Source organism: Xiphophorus hellerii, chromosome 9 (genome assembly GCF_003331165.1).
Source record: "Xiphophorus hellerii strain 12219 chromosome 9, Xiphophorus_hellerii-4.1, whole genome shotgun sequence".
NCBI lineage: Eukaryota > Metazoa > Chordata > Actinopteri > Cyprinodontiformes > Poeciliidae > Xiphophorus > Xiphophorus hellerii.
Window position 1 is genome coordinate 18,624,831 of NC_045680.1, and position 21,260 is coordinate 18,646,090.

The window sequence follows — 21,260 nt, forward strand, 5'->3', positions numbered from 1 at the left end:
CTGCACTGGTTTAGATTGGATATGGGATTCCTTACATTGGAAATTCTCATTTCCTCCATTTATAAATGTATCTGAGTAAATATGAAGTGATTTAAGGGTACTAAGTAGTTCATAATTTTGTTCTTTTTGCCCCAATCACACAACTGCATATCACATGATAATAAGCAAATTCAGCTTAAATGAACTCCAGTATAATTTTTCTACACATCTGATATAGCAGTATGGATGATGTGATCTCAGCCTAAACCAGAACGACACTGACTCTTTGGATTTTATGAAACATGACAGTAAAAATGCAGTATGCTGCATGAACCCTGCTTTGAATTTTGTGCTAGTGCTTCTTAAATGTCAGATATGGTCATTACTTGACTCACTTCGGCATACTGAGTGCTTGAAATGGCTCCAACAGAAGGTCGGCCTGACATAGATTCTTATAAATTCAGCTAATAATTATAGTGCTTTGCGATTTCATCTCCAGATAGACAGGCAGCTGTTGCATCTGGAAAAAGAAATGAAATAGTGACGTAACAGCAAACATAACTTGACGTATTGATGTTTACACTCTTCATCTGTTATTTTTTTTCTTTTGCTTTTCTGTTTTCCTGTGTGCTCTGGTGGACACGCGATGACTTTTCATTGCCAATTTCACTGTCGTGCCTTTGTGCAACAACAATAAAATAAGTCTAAGTCTAAGTCTGAGTTACACACATAGTATGCCAGGTGTTGGTCCATCACAAGTTTGAATTTGTTAATGTGATATAAATCAATGTTTTATACAATGTTTCTTGTGTAATTTCCTCCACCAAAAGGAAAAAAATAATGATATCACAACTTTAAGAGGTTTACAAAAATTTCCCTTTTTTTTCAAAATTTGGTGTCAGTCAATAATTTGATTTGAACTTCAATTAGTTTTAACTTGAGAATTAATTTCATTTTTTTAATGTATTTTTTTGTTTTGAGTTTTATTTTATTAATTTGCAAATGTGAGCCGAGGAACAATTTTCTTCTGATGTTCTTTTCTTAAAAAAAGGTTTTTCAGTCTGCAGGCATTTCTATTCTTTCTCCCTTTTTTGACTGATCACATCTATTCACTAGACCTGTGGTCAAACTTGCCCCGTATCACTCCACATTCACATGTGCTCATATCTGTGTGCTCATGAGAACATGGCAGCACACTTGACATGTTGTGCTCGGAAATTCACCTCAAAGTTTTACCTGTCTCTGACCTGCCTTCGACTCTTGTCAGCAGTACCCCCACCCAACCCTTTCTCCTGCATCTCTGAGCTTGTCTCCTTCGTCTTTCTTTTTCTATTTCTGTCCCTCTGAATATTTTTCCACTCTCTTGTTTCTTTTACCTCCTCTGCTGTCAGAGCTGTTCAGGATGAGGAGGACAATGGCATGGCTTGCATGGAGGTTTGGGCAGGACGTAGCAAAGGGAAAAGGGAGGCTGGGCTCACCTGACAATTGCCTTTTTTTTTGTTTCCTTCTTCCCTTGAGAGTACAAATGTTAAATTTTCTTTATTCTAAGAATATTTGTGGGATGCAAATATTTTGACTGACCATGAAACAATGTGTTTTGCAATATATATATTTTTATCAGTTTACATTTTTAAATTCAAATTTGTATATTTAGTAATCACTATGCCTATTTATGAGATTTAAACTCCTGTTTTAGTCTGATCTGTGTGCCATGTTCTATTTATTTGTTTCAGGTTGCGCATTCCTCACCTACTGCGCCCGTGAGTCTGCCATCAAGGCCCAAAACGCCCTCCATGAACAGAAAACACTGCCAGGGGTACGTATTTGTCTTTTTCCCTCCTCTATTGACTCCTCCTCTCTCCCCTTCATGGTGGTCAGCGGTGCCATCTGCACCCGGCTGCACACCAGCCGGTATTATCCTTCTGTAGTCACCAGAGATGAAAAACACTTTGGAAAGCTTTTCAATCAATAGCCTAGCCTTTTGAAGGCCAGTTTTCAGCTATTCCATGTGTCTCTCCTCAAGGGGATATTCTCAAGCATTGATCAGAACCTTCTCTGCCTCATACCTTTTAACCAAAAGCAGAGAATGGTATAGAAATAGAAAGCTCTGTAGTTCAGAGTCTAGAGTTCAATAAAACCCTGTGAAGTGGCATTAATCTTATTTTTGCATTTTGTTTGCTGTCCGTGCATTTCGGCGCGCCGTATGCATCTGTTGGATCAGTGTTTAAGACAGTGACAGAAATAAGACAATTGGGTCATACCAAGCTGCATCAACAGATAACTATAAACCCCACAAGCCCTAAGACATAAAGACCCTGGCACACTCAACCAAAAGTCCTATTTTAGAGTTGGAAGGAGACTACAGCTACTGATGTAGAGCCCTTTATTTCCAGTAGCTTCCTTGAAAAACACCTTGTCTCATTTATCCTGCAAATTAACCAAGCATGAGGCTAGAGGGCATTTTCTGGGTTTTTTTGTTTTGTTTTTCGAACTGCCTTTAAATAATAGGAAAGAAGAGAAGTGATGAAAATTTTCCTTGCCCGGTAGTGCTGGGCTACGTTCAAGGGAACTTAGTTTCTGAACCAGTGTTGTACAAAAAGAAGACTTTTATTTTTGTTTTTAGATTTAGGTTTACGTTGGCACCCTATTCAGTAAATTTATCTAATTCCCAGATGTACATCTTACATTTGTGATTGATATTTAATCAGTCTTATACTGTACATTATAATAATGCTCTTGTCTTTCTCATTTTGTGACTTGTCATTTCTAAAAATGCATTCATCATCACCCAGGAATGGTGGAAAAAGGAAAAGTACAAGAATCTGTTTTATTAATCACAATTTATGCTAACAATAAACTATTTGCTAACATAAATTAAGACTACCAAAACAAATTCAAGATTGTGAACCTTCAAAAAGAAATATTCTGGTCAAAAAGAACCATAATATTTCTGAAAAACAGAAAGTTCACTTTTTTGTGTCCACTTCTCTTAAATGACAATGAATACTATATATTAATATAGTATTTTTGATAAGGAGAATTTACACTAATCCTTGTCACAAACATCTCTAAAATTTGATTGTGATATGTCCTATTTCTTAACCACATCAACCATCTCCCACCATAACAGATGGACTTGATTCTCTCTTTTTTACACAAGATAGTTCCCAGAATAGAAATCACAATTGTTCATTTTAGTAATTAATGAGTCAGACCTCAAAGAACAAACAGAAATTGGTGCTGGCCTGGAACAGCCTGATTGGTGCATGCCTTATATAAAATAATTGCATGGTTACTATTTTTCTGCTCATTCAAACAGAGACACACACACATTCACACACGCCAACACCTATACAAATGACCAAACGGTACAACAAATCGATATGGATGAAATGTCATCTGCATAATCCTGAGTCCCCATCATAAACTAAAACATTTTAAATAAGGAATGAAAATGTGATATTTAAAAATGTCTGTTTACTAGTATGTAACTCAGTGTTCCCATTTCTACAGCAAAGAATCAAATGAAAAATAAGCTTAACATTTTATTAAAAAAAAAGGTCAAAGCAAGTCTGCCAAACGGCCTAAACTTAAATCAGATGTGTTCGACCAGGACCTCTAAAGTTTGTAGGACGTTGTGCCCGGAGGACCAGAGATGGGAAACATTACTTTAGGAGGCCCCCTGCGGTGAAAATAATCCTCTAAAATCCGTTTGAACCATTAAGTCAGAATGTGGGTATGGCTTTCCATTTAAAGAACGTAAATTTATTGATGCCTTACCCCTAACCCAGGATAGGGTTAAAAGTTGTACTCTGACTAAGCCTGACTTTGAAAGTCCTTAATAGGCTAAATTTAAACAGGACATTTTGACTGAAAAATAAGTCATATTTTAAAATTATGATCCTGGGCAAAATCGCCATATTAAATGATAAATTTGGATATCCAGTTTTGAGAGGGTAAGCCAAAGACATTTATGCCTCAAGCTGAATAAATTCAGCAAATCTCATTAGTGTTCTGTTAATCCTTTTTTTTAAATCCTCAATTAAATAGATAAGTGGTCAAAGACACTATTTATGCTTAGTAAATATAGCCGTATCTGGCTTAAAAACAAGAAGGCAATGACCAAATTTCCAAGCTTGAGGCTTCAAAATCGCACTCTATACACCACCAAGAGTCTTCACACTGATATGAAACTTATAGGTTGATTCAGATAACCTCCTGCTAGGTGTGACTAACAAAAGCTCTGGACAAGAATTCAAAGATGATCTGTACTTGGTTGTGCATAATGGGATATGTATTCCCTGATTGGCAAAGTTGCCAAAAACAACTTTTAAGACAGAAAGTTTTCTTTAGTCCTCCCATCGCCCTCTTCCTTTTCTCCCTCTCGGTCCTGTCCAAGCTACATCCTCCCAGTTTCCTCCCACTCCCTCTGCACCACTGTCGCTGCTCTTCCTGAGACAGAGCGTGTCATAGAAATGTAACAGCCAGACATTGATGAGTGTCAGGCTGAGGTTGCTCTGCCGTTCCCTTCCCTTCAGCTTTACTCACACATGCAAACACCAACGGTCTGGAGAAACAGGGACAGTGTGTGCTTGATGTTCCAGCTACACATAGATGCAACACTTGCTGTGCACAACTTTGTTTCGTGCCAGTGTCCCAAAGAATCTTCTAGGCCCATTTTCAATGCCATTGGAGGAACACAAACTATTATCGTAAGCAAGAAATATAATGGCAAGCTTAAATGGAAAAAAAATACAAATGCATTGCTGCTTCTCAGAGCTCCTCGCGTACTTACCTCTTGAGCTTTCCTGCTCCCTAAATCTGTTGCGACCTGACCCTCGTTACTCAACTATTTGATGGTAAGTAGTTACGTCACTTGTTTGTTTGCGAATCCTGCTTGATATGCACTTTGCCAGGGGCTAGGATTTAATTAATGGAAATTAGGAAATCTTCAGAGATATTCTTTTAAATGTATAAATCTCTGCATTTTGTCATTAAGCCCCACTAGTTTTTGTTTCCTTGTAGGAGGATTTGATCCAAGCGCTGTTTAAATGTATCTAAATTTACTTCATGAAAAACCACCAAAATCCTAGAGTAAAGAGTTTATTGTTATGACAAACAAAACTGTGTCAGAAACAAGCATTACCATAGGCACAAAATGCTGACAAACATGGATAGTCACTCTTTAATGTAACCACCTAATCTTCTGAATTGTTAAATAAATGACTTGATCTGTCTTTTTTGATGAGTGGGAGGTGGAAACCTCTAGAGCTGGTGTGTTTTTTTGTTTGTTTTTTTGAATCACTTCTCATTACAAGCATATAAAGCATAATCGTTTGATAATTGTAATGAGTCAGAATGTAGAAAAGTTAAAAGGGTATTAAAACACATGAAAGGTACTATAAGCCATTATGTTTTAAAAACTTGTTTCACATCAAGGTTGTGTTAAAATGGATGTCACTAAAAAATGTTTTGCCACAAAACCACATTTTTTCTGTCAAAATGGTGGCAATTTATACTTTTGTCTAGTAGGTACAAGTTCAATGTTAGAGAAAAATGTTTGTTTTCACTACATGTATTCAACATCACAACTCTATTCTCTTATCTCTGGAACATCCCTCACTTGGAAATAACAGTCTAAATTGTCGGCAACAAAATTATCCTAAGAAATGCAGTTTGGTTTTAAATCCAAAGAAAATCCTCGATATTAGTCCAGTAAAAACAAATTGCTCAGATGACTGAGTGGTTGAACTACTGCTACTGTCAGATTGCCATAGTTTCTCACCATGTAATTGTTTCAAAGATTAAAAACAATGATTATTGCCTGAATGAACCAGAAAATAAATTGGACTGCCATGCTGTTGGAGCCACTCCAAACATTTAGCATGGAGAGGTGAACGTTTATCATTGCAGACAAAACATCTGCATAATGTTGAATGAGATTATAATATATTGCAATCTTTGAGTAGAACTTGCATAAATCGGGTTGCTTTGGTACCTCTGTGCTCTCTATATATGGTGCTGTGGTTTTTGACATGTCCCTGAAAAATCTTTAATGATCTGGCTTAGCTGGTAATCAAATTGTGCATAATACAGTGTTAGATGCAGTATTTACCAAGGGCAATGAATCTCCCTGCATTAAAATGCTCACAACACAGTGAAGATGATGTTAATATGTAAAACTTCTGTTTTACACTGGGGACTGGATGCATATTAAGCTTGGGCTGCTGAATGTTTCTGATGATATTATAACCTTGAATAAAAGCGCCATGCTTTTATCATATCCTGGTAATAACAGCAACATGTGAAACAAAAAAATATATAACATCACTTAATTTGTTTTTATTTAAAAGAGAAAAACAGCAATCCCCCTGCTGCTGAAAATAACATATTATTCATTACAGTTTTAGTAATTCTACCTATGATTTTTTCCATATATTCTATATTTCTTGTGCAAGTTGCAAGTTAGTGCTCTTAGCTTGCAGCAAGAGGGTCCTTTCTTTGAATCCTGGCCTTGGGCTATTCTGCTTTGAGATTGCACGTTCTTCCCATATGTCTCGATTGCTTGTTGGTATGCGTGGGGGTGAGTGTGTGTGTGGTCATTTGTATTGTTTGCCTCTGTGTTTCCCATGTGATCAACTGGGAACCTGTTCAGAGTGTTCCCCGTCTCCCTCCCTGACACCATTGGGCAGCAATGAATGGATGGATAATTTTTATACATCGCAAGTAGAAACACTCAAAACCATTTGTATATAATAATTTTAACCAAGTAGTCATATTCTTATTCGTCTTTGGGATAAAAGAATGGCATTGCAGAAAAAAAAAAAACCTCACTAGTTTGGATACTTATCACTAGGTACTTATCTTTACCTAACTTCTTTGTTTTAGGACTTCAAACAAATGTACACTGAAACAACTCTATGCCAGATAAAAAAAGAAAAAACTAAGACCTGTGTTTTATTTGATGGTAAATTATGACAAAATTGCCAATAAACTGAGAGCACAATACTTAGTAAATCAGTCTGCAGATTCTCTGTAAGGAAGACCCCTATTTATTACCAGATTTATTATCACTTTGTGACAGGCACAAAGTGGTAATAAATTAGGATCATAATGTTCAAGATGCAGAGTTAGATGAAAACCACTGAATCTTGTCAAACATTGCGTGCGTCTGTGTGCATTCTGGTGCGAATATGGAGGCATTTATTGCCCCTGCACATACAAACACCTCACAGCTGCCTGGCACTATTAGGAGGAAGCGCCGGTGTTCTTGGACATCATAATCCACGTCCCCCTTGTTGCACATTAGCAGCTGAAAGGAACAGTATGGCCTAATGGAAGTGTACTGAACTGTAATATAGATTCCTGCAGTGAAGTGTGATGGGAACCTTGGGGACACATGTGCCTGACATAAGTTTGGCCTCAGAATGGAAAAAGCTCTGACAGTGTACCAGGTGTGTACTGCTTGGCTCTATTAGTCGTGTGCTTTCGTGGGTGTGTGCGCGCAGACAGCAGCCGGGTCTGTAAAGTTACAGATAGTAATGTTTAAAGGTGAGACAAACAACATGTGTACGTGGCAGCTTGCCGTGATCGCAAGCCGCCCACGACACTAAGCGCCTGAATATATTATTCGTGTGCTTCTTTGTTCTATTTTTAGGCGGAGCTGGTACATTTTCCTCCTGCACGTTATCATAAAAGTGACTAAGATCACGTTTCAAAGTTAAACCCCGAAGATTAGACTTTGTCTTAAACCAAGGGAAATTTTAAGATCGCTTTGTGCCATCTGAAGCCTCACCGTGACTCTTCCCACGGCAGCTGGTGTTGCTTGCGAGTGTCACAGCTCTCTACACAAGTCCACTGGAGATTTACTCCACCCAGCTTAGCATCATGACAAAATCCTGCTTCCTGCACACTATCCGCCCCCTCCCTCCTCAGAAACTCTGTCCTCTCACCGCCGCTCTTCAAATCCAGCACATCCAAGACATAATCTCAGCCACTGCAGCAAGACTCTTTTTGCTGTAGCACAGGAAGAAAAAGAAAAGCACCTCTGTTTCTTCTCTCTCTCTTTCTCTCTCTTTTGCCGTGCTTGTATTGTGTACAACAGTGATTGTCTCAGAAAGGCATTGGTGGAAATGTGTCTGCTGCGCGCATTCTCTCGTTGTATTAGTAGTTGTCGACCTGAGGGGTGTGTAAGCGGCTGGCAGTGATTCAGGAGGCAAGTTTATGGAAATAGCACCCACATTAAAAACCCAATTGAAGTAGAGGGAAGATTATGCTTCAGCACACATGTGGGCTTCTTCAATGTCAACACTTGAAGTAACATTCCCACTTGATTGCCCCTGTCTCCCTTTGTCTCTCTGTTGCACGGTGCTCTTTGTCAGCACCTGGCTTCACTCTTGGTCTTCTGTGGATGACTCAATGTATCTCTACACATGTAGGTGAGAGTTTGCATTTATTTCTGTGTATTTATGAGTGAGGCATGTCTACAGAGCTCGTGAGTCACGACGCTATACCTTGACATGTCGTAAACTGCCACGTTCGCCACGTCTTGGAACAGCTAGAGTCCACATGGATGCAAACATCATATATGCCCTCTTACTTCTAACTGCCTGCGATCCACCTTTTTTATTATCTACAGCCAAGCTTCCTTGTGTGCCAGCCAGGCTGCTGCAAAGGCTGAATAATTCAATGCAACACTCTGTGAAGGTTGGCAGGGTATGAATGTAGTGTACTGTAGGATGGCGTGCGGGTGTGTGTGTGTGTGTGTATGTATACAGTATGCATCTTCGTTGAGTGGGCAGGAGTGGGGGCCGGCACGGAGCAGACCGGACTGCGTGAAGCCAATCGGTGTTGGCAGGTTTGGAGGTCTTGCAGTCAGGGAGAGGGGACTCGTTAGAATTTAGCCGATGGGTGAAGGGGTCCTGTGTGTTTTTGTCTGCGTATGTGTGTTTATAGGAGGGACATCACAACAGAGAATAATCTAAAGAAAGCACAGTCAGTCTCTCTTCTTCTTTGTTTTTCTTTCTCCTGAAATTGTCTGAAAGCCTGGTATTTCACTTGTTTTAGTTTAGAAAAGCTCCCATAAATGGAGAAAGATACGAAGTTGCACACCGACTGTTAACACTTGCAATTTACATAAACCTGATATAAAGGTTTATCTTGCCTGATTTTTTTATGTGACTTTTTCATAATGTTACGTAAAGGATAAAGTAAAGGATGAAAGAAGATTACTGCAGCTAAATTTCAAAATTGTTTGGTTTTTGTTCATACTATTAGCTTTATATCAGTAAATTTTATATTTGTCTTATTATTTTTACTAAACTTAATTTTATTTCTATTTTATCATTTATCTACCTGTGATGTTTGTTGTGAAGCACTTTGGTCAGCTGAGGTTATTGTAAATGTGCTATATTAGTAAACTTTGACTTGACTCGATTAAGAAAACAATCTTGCCATATGTGAATTATTAAGATACAGTGGGAAAGATGTTGTCTTTCTCAGTTTGAGTTTCATATTAAAATACAGCCACAAATGTGCCTCAAATGTTGCAAATTAATTTAATTATATCTGAACTTTACAAAGACATAGTCATATTAGTGTATTATTTTAAGCTAAAGTCATAAATTCATTATTGTCCTGGCATTTAGCAGATAGAAACTTTATGCTAATTGACCCGACACAGAAAAGGACCGGTCTGATTTACCGTCACACAAGGAGGTTTTGTCTTTTTATACTGTCTTTGTAAACATCCGGTTTCAACTCTACAAATGACAGCATTACTACACCACTTCTCCCACTATATGGGTTTTATTTTTTCCTTGAGCGTGTGTTTGTGTGCAGTCCATATTGGTTTATTTTGTCATGTTGCACAAAGTAAAGTGCTTTTACACTCGAATGCTCCCTGGGGAACAGCTTCTACCCGCTCATGAAAACATATACCTATGTGGGCACACGTGCTCACACTCATAAACATACATGCTACTTAAACAGGTGTGCTAGAAACACACCAGAGAACACAGAGTGGCTGTTTCACAGTTGCTCGTTTTCCACCTTCAGCCTTTCTTTCTCACCTTCTTCCTCAGCGCTGGTCCTCTGGTGCCTGTTTAACACTAACACACAAACAGATGTAGATGCCTGCTTTGTTCAATTGGAGCATTATACTGTATATATACAGTATATACAGTATATATATATTTTTTGTCGTGCGAATGCTAGGTATTTAGACAAGCCTTGCACATCTCTGGGGGTTAGCTTTCAATTATAGTTTTTGTTGAAAATATAAAAAGGTGTTTTATTAGGATTTTGTGTGTTAAGTAAACACAATGTTTCAGATTAATGTGAGGTGGAATTTAAATATAATTATATATTTTTGATTATGTACAGCTTGGCACGTGTTAAGACTAAAAAAAAAAAGTATATCTCTGTATACTTTTTTGCTCCAACAATTTCAACCTGCTTCCCTGAACCTGGTGAAGGAAAGCATCCAAACTGTTTCATGCTAGAAGTGGAGTGTTCAGGTTCAGGGTCATGTTTAGACTTAGTTTTCAACCAATGTAGCTATTTGCGAGTCCAAAAGAATTTGGTCCGATCTGAGCTCTACTTGACTTGCGGCAAACTTCAAGAAAACTTTTGTGTGGCTTTCATCCAATGACTTTCTTCTTGACCATTTTCCATAAAGCCCAGATTAGTGGAATACACAATTGACAGATTTTGTGTCAACAGATTCTCCTGACTGAGGTTTGGATCGCTGCAGCCCCTCCAGAGTTACAATCGGCAACTGTTTTGGTTTTATATATTTTTTTTAGATTTGCTGTCGTCATATACTCTTTTTGTATTCAGAGGATGGATTACACGGAGCTCAGTGATGTATTTATAGCCATGGATATAATTTTGTTTCCTTACTCCGCTTTATTACATAACTTCAAAACACACTTTTCCTGGTCTCTCTGGTGCTCCCCATAGTGTTTATAGTGATGTTTGTTTGCTAATGTTTCCCAACAAACCAATGAGGCCTTCAAGGAAGTCCTGGATTTTTATAGAGAATGAATTACTTACAGGTGCTCACTATTTACTAGTTTGGAGACATCTGAAAACATTTTAGTCTTATTTAGAGGTACAAGAACAAAATGAGGCAGGATATAAATCCACCTCATATGTTTTGAATTCTATTCATCTTTTCCAGACATCCTTTTCCTTCCGCTTGACAATTACACACTACTTTGTGTTGGTCCATCAAAGGCATGTCAAGTTCAAGGTTTACAAGTCGCATCCTAACTATGATGCAATTGTTCATCCCGTGTTGCCCATGAAATATTCCATGTTTCAGGTTTTTGGCCTTGTTTTGGTTGATATTGTCATCCCTGTTCTATCACATAAAAGTCTATGAAAATACTTTGTAGACAGTGAATTAAACAGTTTCTTCTTCAGATTGCTGACAGACAGGTTTTTTTAAGTGGGGGAAACGGATGCAGAATTGTTCTTGAATAATAATTCTATCTCCTTAATTATTTAACAGTAAAAGTGATTGTCATGATATTTAATGATAATCTCCTTACAAGCCTCTCAAAGTTCACGACCCTGCCTGCAGACGCAGATGACACTTGTGCTGATGACATTATAATGTTTGACTCCTCTCCCACCCCCGCAACACTCCCGACTCCCCCCTCCGCTGCTCATCGTGTGCTCTTCAGGGGAGATGCAACGTGAAATGCAAAAATAATCCACAGTGCACTCCGCCCATTAGGCCACTTCACAGTGAGAAGTGTGCTATTTTTTCCAGAGGTGCAGGTTTGCAAAAAAAAGCTGAATTATTAATGTTTTTGATATTTTTAGCCAGTTTAACCTATTTCTGGTTGTGGCTGGAGACTGCTCGCCCGCCAGTCTGTGAGATGCAATCATGTGACACAACTGTGATCTGGGTTATGGAGCTGTGTTTGGTGTTTAACAGTGTTAAGAAAAATACACACAAGAAACATAAAAAAAATGCATGTGCGTTGCGACGTTGGTTTTCAACGGTGAATGTCAGCGCTGGATTGACAAGTGGCAGTTTGGATTATTTTGATCCTGTGTAGCTCAGGTGATCCATTGTCAATTCAGCTGATGTATTACATGTAGCAGAAGGGCTAAACCAGATGAATCTGGATTTATCCCTTCCTGCCAGATATGGCTGTGCAAAGCTGTGCAAAAGACAAGGCCCAGATAGTGAGTGATAATCCATCTGTGGATCCATGGACAAGCTTGTACAGGTGCGCCACTGACTGCAGACACAAAGACATCGAGGCAAATCGAGCAGAGGGTGCGTCTGCGTGGATGACAAACTGTACAGTCTCTAATAAACGGATCCGGATGGGTCACGAGGGAGAAAATATCCACTCGCAAAAACTAGACTCCAAACAAGACAGCAGCTTACAAAATGAAAGGCGAGGGTGGATCAAAACACGATGACGAAGGTCGCATTTGAAACGCATCTCAGCTGACATCTCGCTGGTTGGACCCTGTGCCTTTAGGACAAGAGAGGACAGAGAATAAGGAGTGGATGAGAGATTTGAAGGGAAAAAAAGTGACATTATACTTGCAACAGAGAAAAGGGAAAAAGAGGAAACAAGGGTTCTGGCAGGCTTGTGTCTGCAGCTTTAAGTTCAAACATATAGTATCTTGCCCCTGCAGGTATGTGCCTGCACGTCGGTGCATGGATGTGTCATGCATGCGCTCAGCACGTGTCATGTATTTGCGCTTGACTGTTTAGCAGCAAATGGCCGTGTGGTGGAAGCACAGAGAGCTCATTTGTAAGCCAGATCTGGCTGTGCTTTGGTGTAACGTCCACAGAGAGGGTATGAGGGGGCTGCACAGCACGACAGCCAGCATTTGTCAGCAAAAATCAGGCCTAATGAAATACAGTGTGCATGGCCGGAGGGCAAGGAGAGGAGTGTGACTGACAGGAGGTGTGGGCTGAAGCAGCCCGTGGCAGCCCTCCACCATAGCTTCAGCCAGCCAAAATGATTTGTTTCAGCATCCTCATCCACTCTCTCCTCCCCAAAACCCTCCGCCTTATCCTATCCCAGCTGAGGGCAGCTGCATGAGGGCTACAGGGGAGAGGAGAGAGGAGAAAGGAGAGCGGCATGTGTGAGGGTCCCCAGGGGTAATGACACAGAATACAAGTGTACAGGGAATGCTAGTGATGGGTCTGCTCATGTGGAAGAGGCATTTGCATTGCAGAAGAGATCTGGCAGTAGGCCTCGCTCAGGGAGCCGGTGTCAGGGTGATCGCTGATGGTGAGGGCTTCTGTCGTCTGCCCCCAGAATACCCGGATGCTGAGCTAGCAACGACGAGATCAAGTACGTCGGCACATTCAGCGCTGGATTCTGCAAGCGCTTAGGGATTTTCATCAAACTTGGGTTTTACCTGACATTTATTTTAAATGCTTCTGCTTTGCCTATCATGGCAGCCTTGAAGACGTTCAAATATCCGATAACAATAAGCTTGGTGGCGGCAGAACAGCAGAGGATATGAATTATCTAGGTTTGTGCCAGCGGCTATAGTCGGTGGCTTCTTAACTCTTTCAGCCTCATCTCCAACGAGAGGCAGCTGTTAGTAATTCAAAACAACAGTGATATGCCTCCTGTCCTGCAGGCTGCAAGATCAAGTTTGTGTGGAACACAAAAAACATACCCAATTTCTAGAACAACCCCTAAAGAGTACTAAGGTTGTATCAGAGAACCGTGAAGGGCTTGTAGGGACATACACATCACTGGACACCATTGTTGTTTTAAGATTTTGTTGGCACAGGAAAGGCCCTTGCAGTTTTGGTGTGCACGTGTTTGTATGAGTCCCTAAAACAGTGCGCTTGCATGTTAAACTGAGCTATTCTGTTTTGCTGTCAGTTCCTGTAGAGACATGCTGCTCTGCAGGTTTGGCCAGCGTGCATCCCTTAATGTGTTTTCTGAGTTTTCCGACAGGAAGTGGCAATGTGAAGTCAGAAGAAACAGAATCTTGCAAAACTATTCTAACCCCATGAAATTTTTCGCCCTCTTTACTCTTATATTTATAAATAAAATTGGATCCAATACCATTTAAAAATCCACCCAAACTATATCGAGGCTTGTAGATGCAATGTGACACAATCTAGAAAAATTCAGGGGTTATGAACGCATTTCCAAGTACCGTAGTTTGAAACGAATGATGGTTGAATCGTTGAGATATAAAAATGAATTGATAAGACTTAAGGTGTCAGAATAAGAGTGGGAGGTACTGATGGTGGGGGTCACTGCCTGATCGAGGTTCCCAGTTTGAACCCTGGTCAGCTGTTTTCCGTAGCTGAATGCCACCAAGTCCAAAAATGTCCCAGAGGCAATAATTAGGTTGACAGCATAACGCTCACTTACTGAGTGTGCACTTCCTCTCAGATTATCATATTCATCAAGTATGGATTGATTGGAGGAAAAAAGAGAAAATAATGAGAAAAGCAGGCAGGAGAAGTGGAATGAACAAAGTACTTTAGAGCCAAAGCAAACATGCAGCTCAGATCGCCATACATCTCATTGATAATCTATATGATAGCCCACTCTTTGCTTTGCTTTGTCAATATTTTAATATGTGATATTGACAGGATTCGTGAAATGTCTCCCAGCAATTCTCTGAGGAAAATCCTAAGGCATTGCACCTTACTCACATGTCTCTGCATCGCCAGTCTGTGCTGCATTTACCAAGCAGTTGCAGTAACTTGTATTTTTTTTTTTTGTACTTTGTAAGAGCCTTAGATTATTTTATTGCTCTAATGTTGTATTTCTTTGCTTTTGCTTATATTAGTTTACATGGCTGCACACATTAAGAGTGTGCATAATAATCTGATTTACTCTGCCTCATAGTATCTTTTTAGTACTTAAAAATATAAGCATTAGAGCATTTAAAAATCAATATAAAGCTAAATTTCAGCACTTTTTTCTGGACTAATAAGAATGATTACTGGCTGATCTAAAATGTCCATAAATGTCTGAAAATGAAAAATTACTCTGAGTGCAACTCTTTGCTTTGCTCTAAAAGATTTTGATATAATATTTTATCCCTCTTGCAATGCTCCCTCCTGGGTTTTGTGTCAGGAGAAACTTGAATCCTCTAACAGACTTCTTTGTCATGTTTCAAGGCGTTTTAAACATTTTAACTATTGGTCCCTTTAAAGGATATGAAAGCTGCTTTTTTCTGGTTGCCAGGTCCTGACTTATTAAGATCCCCAAACATCTGTCTACTAAACTGTCATGTTGTATTCTCGTTGGCATTTTATAGAGAGCCTATGTGTCGTGCCATATTTACTTAGAGAAACAGGGAAGTGTAGATTCCTCATTAAACATTACTAGATACTTTGACCAAGTTGGAAAAAAAAATGCTTAAATTACAATGATTTTATTTTAATAAAATTCATGAATGCGAATGCGTTATAAATGATGCAGCAGTGAAAACAAAACAAAAACAAATCTTTTTAGCTCCTGTACTTAAAGAACAAAAACTCACAATTGGATAAAATAAAGTTTTAAGTCTCTTAAAAATAACAGAACCTAATATTGGCCACAAAAAAAAAAACTTGAACAATGCATCTCTAATCTGTGTGTCACCCCACTCAACATTCAGAAAAAAATCCATCTAAAGCATTAACAATGAGATTTAGTAATTAAATTCAATAAGTAACATGGTGAGGCCGAATTTATATCTTGGTCAGAAATATAAACTTTTTCTTTCAGGCTTGAACTGTTGTGATTCTGGTAATCTGTGTGTAAAGCTTGACCTGCTTTTTAATGGCACCCCAATATATAAAACAATTTTCCCACCCACCTCATGTTAAGCTTTATTGGTGTCATGATAACTTTCGGTTGATGGGATATGCTCACTGATGTGATATCTGTGGCTTTACAGGGTGGGACAGAGATATTCGCACCATCACACAACTTCTTCAATCGTTTGTTGCAAAGCTTTGATAAATATTAGAGTCCAGTATTAATACTGACTTAGTTAAAATAAAAACACACAATCTGTTGGAGTGTAAAGCAGGGAACATTTATTTAGACTTTGTTTGATCCTTTTCATGTTATAGAAGAATCTATCAGGCTCTTTAACACTAAGGTGGCATATAGAGTTTGCTGTGCTGCTGCCCTGCCTCTTTTCATGTCTTCCAGCTTCTATGGATCCATCAAAACACATTGTGTGTTCCCTGCAACGATTCTCTTCTTTTTTGCTCTTTTTTCTCTTTCTCATTTCATGCAGCCTTGTCCTTTCATTCTTTGATCATTTATTCCATTTGTAAAACATTTTGAACTACAACGAGGACTTGCAAAATGATCCCAAATTAACTTGATGAGTTCATTTTGAGCCACTTGCTTCATGTGTGTGCTGCTACTGCAGTCTCATTCACATATTCCTGCTAATATTTGGGGAACCCATGCTGTCCATTTTTTTTGTCTGCCTGTTCATCTTTTAGCCACTGATTTTTACTTTCTAGTTTTGAACATTAGTTTGAGTATTCAACACTTTCCTGCCATCAAATCCAAAATATGTTGTTAAATATGTTATTACATCTAAATTTGTTCCAATTCTTTTTTATAAAGTAGTTCAATTCAAGTCAAACTGGATGGAGAGTATCTGTGAATACAGTAGTAATTTTCAAGTGTTGTCACAAACTCTCAACTGGATTTATTCCTTTGCTTTGACTGGACCCTTTAAGACATGGATATCCTTTGACCTGAACCATTGTAGGTCTATCCATAAGTTTGGTCAAACCTGACCTCAAAAACTAAAAAAATAAAAAGTGAGATAATGAGAGTAATGCTGATATATCCTCTGGTCTAATGTTCCCTCCTTAACTTCACCCTTTTCATTGGGACAATAAAGATTTCTTTTAAATATGTGAAAAGCAATGGTGAGCACAACTTCTGCACAAATTGAAAGAGGCTTGGATTTATTCCTGGCATTAAATTACCAGCCAGGAATTTAACACATATAGAACAGCCACACATTGTACTCAAGGGTAACACTACTTCAACTTATTTTACTCAAGTGAAAGTAAAAGGTAACTTTCCAAGAAATGAATCGAGTCAGAGTAAAAAAAAAAAGGTTTTGGTGAAACAGCTACTCAAGTGCTGAATAAAATCTGATTTAATATTTATATATAATATTTATATTTTGTCTGTCACCAGACAGACAAAACATAAAGTAATGTGCAAATTCTGGCATTTGAAAGAATCATTTGTAGTATTTTTAGTAAAAAGAAAAAATACTACAAATTAATACAAAATAATATATTCAGGTGGAAGAAATACTTTTTTAGATTTTTTTTTTCCAATATTAAACATTATATAAAATTAATGCTGGCTGTAGGTAATTTGTATACTATAACAGGTTAATGTACTTATGTACAGTATATGTAATGTTTAATGTGTCATATTAATCTCCAAATAACAGACTCAGCAGATAGAAAATGACATTAGAACAAAGATTGTCTAAAAACAAGGAGTCTGCAGATGTTTCTCTGTGTCTATTACATTTTTGGTTAGTATATTTGTTTTCTTTTTCCAGCAATTTGAACTGTCCTGTAGCAGGTTTTCTTTACGTATTGCCATTTTTACTCTCTCTACCTTTACATCATCTTCAACTAGCTAAAGAAAATCATCCCACATGCATGCCACTACCATGTTTCATAGAAGTAAAAGCTTAAAAAGTAGCAAAGCTTCAAAGGAGGGAACAGACGAAGAATCAAAAGACCATCAACCTTTCACCAAATAGTGTATAATAACTAAATATTAAAGCCAAAGCTCCAACAATGCAACTATACAAATGGATTGTAATGGATTTGATTAATCTTTACCCATGGCAACTTTATAGTGAGCTTTTGCTTTTTAGGTTCCCATTTTAGTCTCTTTTGTCTACTTTAGGTGTATTGTAAGGATTTGCCTTGTTCTGCCAGTTCACAAGATTTTTGTCACAACATTCACATGAAGCAAACAACACAAATTGGTGAACATTCAGATGCTAATGTACGACTATAGAAAAGAAGAAAAGAAAATGAGAGCAAAAGGCTCTCCACTGTTCCTTGACGTGGGGAATGCATTCAGTGGGCTTGTTAGACCACAAAGACGGTGAAGGATGCTGTATATAAACAAAACAATGATTGTGAACATTTAAGGCTCTGCAGGGAACTGTTAAGTAACTTTCCACAAGATGAATTGGAAGTCATCAGTAGGGCAGTGAAAGTCTGTCATGTCCTCTGACACATCTAAAAGCACTTAGGCTGCTTCTGCTGAATGAACGGGATCTGATAATGCCAGATTTATTGTAGTGTCCGTTCATAGCGGGAGCCCTGTGGGTATAGGCTGGCTGGCTACGGTACTGCTTAAGTATTTTTTCAGTTTGGGATGAAGGGGAGAAAATAAAAGCCTTTTCTTTCTTTCTTTCTCCTCTTCACTCTCTCTTCACTGCTTTCATGCGAATCCTACAACCCTCCTATCGTTTGCAGCCAAACTCCACCACCCCGCCCTTGCTGCCTCCTGCTGAGGTTGCCTGATAGTGGTCTCACTGTAGCTCACAAAAATAGGACGTACAGTTATAAAGCCGGTGGAGATGCCAGGTTTTCTACGGATCAGCATGGAGATCAGCTCAAAGAAATTTCTGATCTACCGAATAAAAACCAAGGATCACTGAGCTGCAAAACAAATAGACAGAAATAGTTACTGTGCACCTTCTTACATGAAAACATAACACTAAAATGAACGATTGTCTGAATGAAGCAATACGCGGCTGTTTAGTTGGTAGATCTGACTATGTGAGTTGCACTAATGCTGTAATTTAGCTGCAAGTATACAGGACCTGTGAAAAGTTAGCATGTTGTGCATGTAGGAGATGCACTGATCGGAAATCGATGGCAGAATTCAGCTCTTTGGTTTTGTTAGAGCTTTTACCACCAGTAGTGATTTTAGGACATTTTAATTTCTTAATTAAGAACTATAACTGTCAAGTAGTGCATAATAACATTTTCATAACCTTCCACTTGTTATCAGTCATCAATTGTTTATCAGTTTTTATTTTAAATTCAGTTAATGAATAAAAGACTAAATGTATTATGAATATGGTATTTAAAAAAGTCTCTTTTTTGCCTTTACAGATTAGCATGAAAAGGACTATAAATGTAGTTAAAATCAGCAGTCTCAATGTGGGTTCCCTAAAAGGCTTCCACTCCATCCATTGATGTACTAAAATCAGCTCCCAGTCAGTTTGCCTCCTTTCCAATTGGACAAAATGTCAAGACCTGTGATTAGCAGCACTTATTCATGCTTTATTTTTATTTTTTTATTTTTCTGAGCAAAACTATTGTTGCAGAAGTAAGAATCAGTGACCATTTTCCAGTCACTGGAGACATAACATTACCTAGAAATTGTAGTGGAGTAACATTAACTTTTGACAATGAGCTTCATCTTCAATTTGTTACACCGGAACTAAATCTAAGTTCATTAAAAAAAAAAAAAAATTACACAGAAAATTGGTGTTGCTAGCAAAGCTGGATAGTGCTTACATATGGCCTGTTCCCAAACCAAGAAAAAAAATAGGATTTTTGAGTTTGCAGCGAGCCAACTGCTGGTCAGAAAGGTAAAAAAACTGGGCAATTCCAGTCACCATTCGATTTCTCTGTGCATCCTCGAAAATTAGAAATGACATAAAATCATTTCCAAGTGTGCTGTTTGCAGCAGTTGTAAAACTAAGATGTTTGTTTGCTTTTTTTTTTTTTTTTTTTAAATAATCCAAGTGTGTCAGAACACAGATCTGTTAAGACAATCCTTTCTAATAGAAAGCCTTTCAGGCTGCAAAGGAGCTTGGTTGACACAGAAGCACCAAGGGCTTTGAAGATGTCCCATCTCTCATCTTCCAACTTAACAAAAGAGCAAGAGAGGGGGGCCTGCAGGGACGGAGCAGGGCTAAGTTTCTATTAACACTATCTACATAACACCTAAGAGGTCTCGGCTTTTGATGTGACAGTGTCCAGATTAGCCGGGAATGAGAACAACAAAGGCGTGTTTGTCTCCTTGTTATTGCCTGGAAGAGGGAAGCGAAGCCGTGTTTTTCTGAGCGACTCCAAAACAAAGGTATTCAAAACCAATTTAAACCGATAAAAGACAAATAGCATTTACAGTTTTCATGCATGCTAGTTTGTTGTCAGAACTGTTTAGGAGTCAAAAGTATAAACAATGTTTTGATTTTTTTTTTTTTTTCACTTCCCACAAATGATTGCTGTTTAGTTGCTCCAGTTTTACTCACATAAACTCCCATGTGAGTGATGTACACAATAATCACCACCAAAGGCATAAACTGTTCCCGAGATTCAAAATGATGCAGACAGATGAATCCCTCCCTCTCAGCCCCCATCCACTCAGTTTGTGAATTTCTCTACAGTAGTCAAACATCATTCTCCAGCCACCATTTAGAGCCATCACACTGTTGTGAAACAAATTATATGCTACCTGTGTGTTTGACATTCTAAGTGTCAGTGTTTGGTTTGACTAATGGATTTCTTCTGACAGAGAAGTGGATGGGATCTCTTAGTGTCACCATGTGAATTGCAAACATAGTGAGCAAAATGGATGGCCCTGTGCTTTTTAAGTGTCTGTTATTCTGCTGCTAACATCCTCGATGATGGATAGACGGAGGTTAAAACTGTTTTTTTGTATATTTTTTGTATCCATTTATCTATTTTGTGAGCATTGCTGTTTGTGCAGCATATGAAAGATTTTTATTTATTTATTTTTTTTACAAAATCAGATGATTAAAATCTGAAGCCAATAAAGTTTGAGAGTCAGTTTTGATTGACTTTACAGAGATTATTCAGCTGTGCAGTATCGGTTGTATAGTCGATTTAGTCTTTATTGACGTGTGCTTGAATGCAAATGTGCTAATTTGAAAGTTCAATTAAATTGTTGAATACATATAAACCATTAATGCTGATACTATTTAAGTTCCTGGTCTGTAATCGTAAGGTTTGACAAATAATATTGCTACGAATCAAATGGATTTATTTGACTCTTGAACACAGGGCTATGGTTGTTTGTGACTGCCAAGGGTTATAGCATGACGGCAGTTTAACTGGGATTATGAGTAATTGTGGAAATGGCTTCTCCCCTTGAGCCAAAATGGCCTCTTCCAAGTTAAATCTTCCCTTTGATGTTTACTAACTACTCCACATGAATGCAATGGGTCCGTGGCTGTATAGAAATTTCCTTTAGAACTCTTTGTAAATGTTTATAGAGAGGAAC

General features: G+C 38.3%; 1 protein-coding gene across 11 annotated transcripts in view; it reads left to right on the forward strand.

The window, feature by feature from the left end:
• Positions 1 to 21,260, forward strand: part of celf5a (cugbp, Elav-like family member 5a) — a 237,618-nt gene that overhangs the window by 17,048 nt on the left and 199,310 nt on the right. For all 11 annotated transcript variants that reach the window (XM_032572040.1, XM_032572045.1, XM_032572037.1 and 8 more), the window contains exon 2: positions 1,713 to 1,795. In XM_032572040.1, coding sequence (XP_032427931.1) covers positions 1,713 to 1,795 — 83 coding nt within the window. The remainder of the gene's footprint in view (positions 1 to 1,712; positions 1,796 to 21,260) is intronic.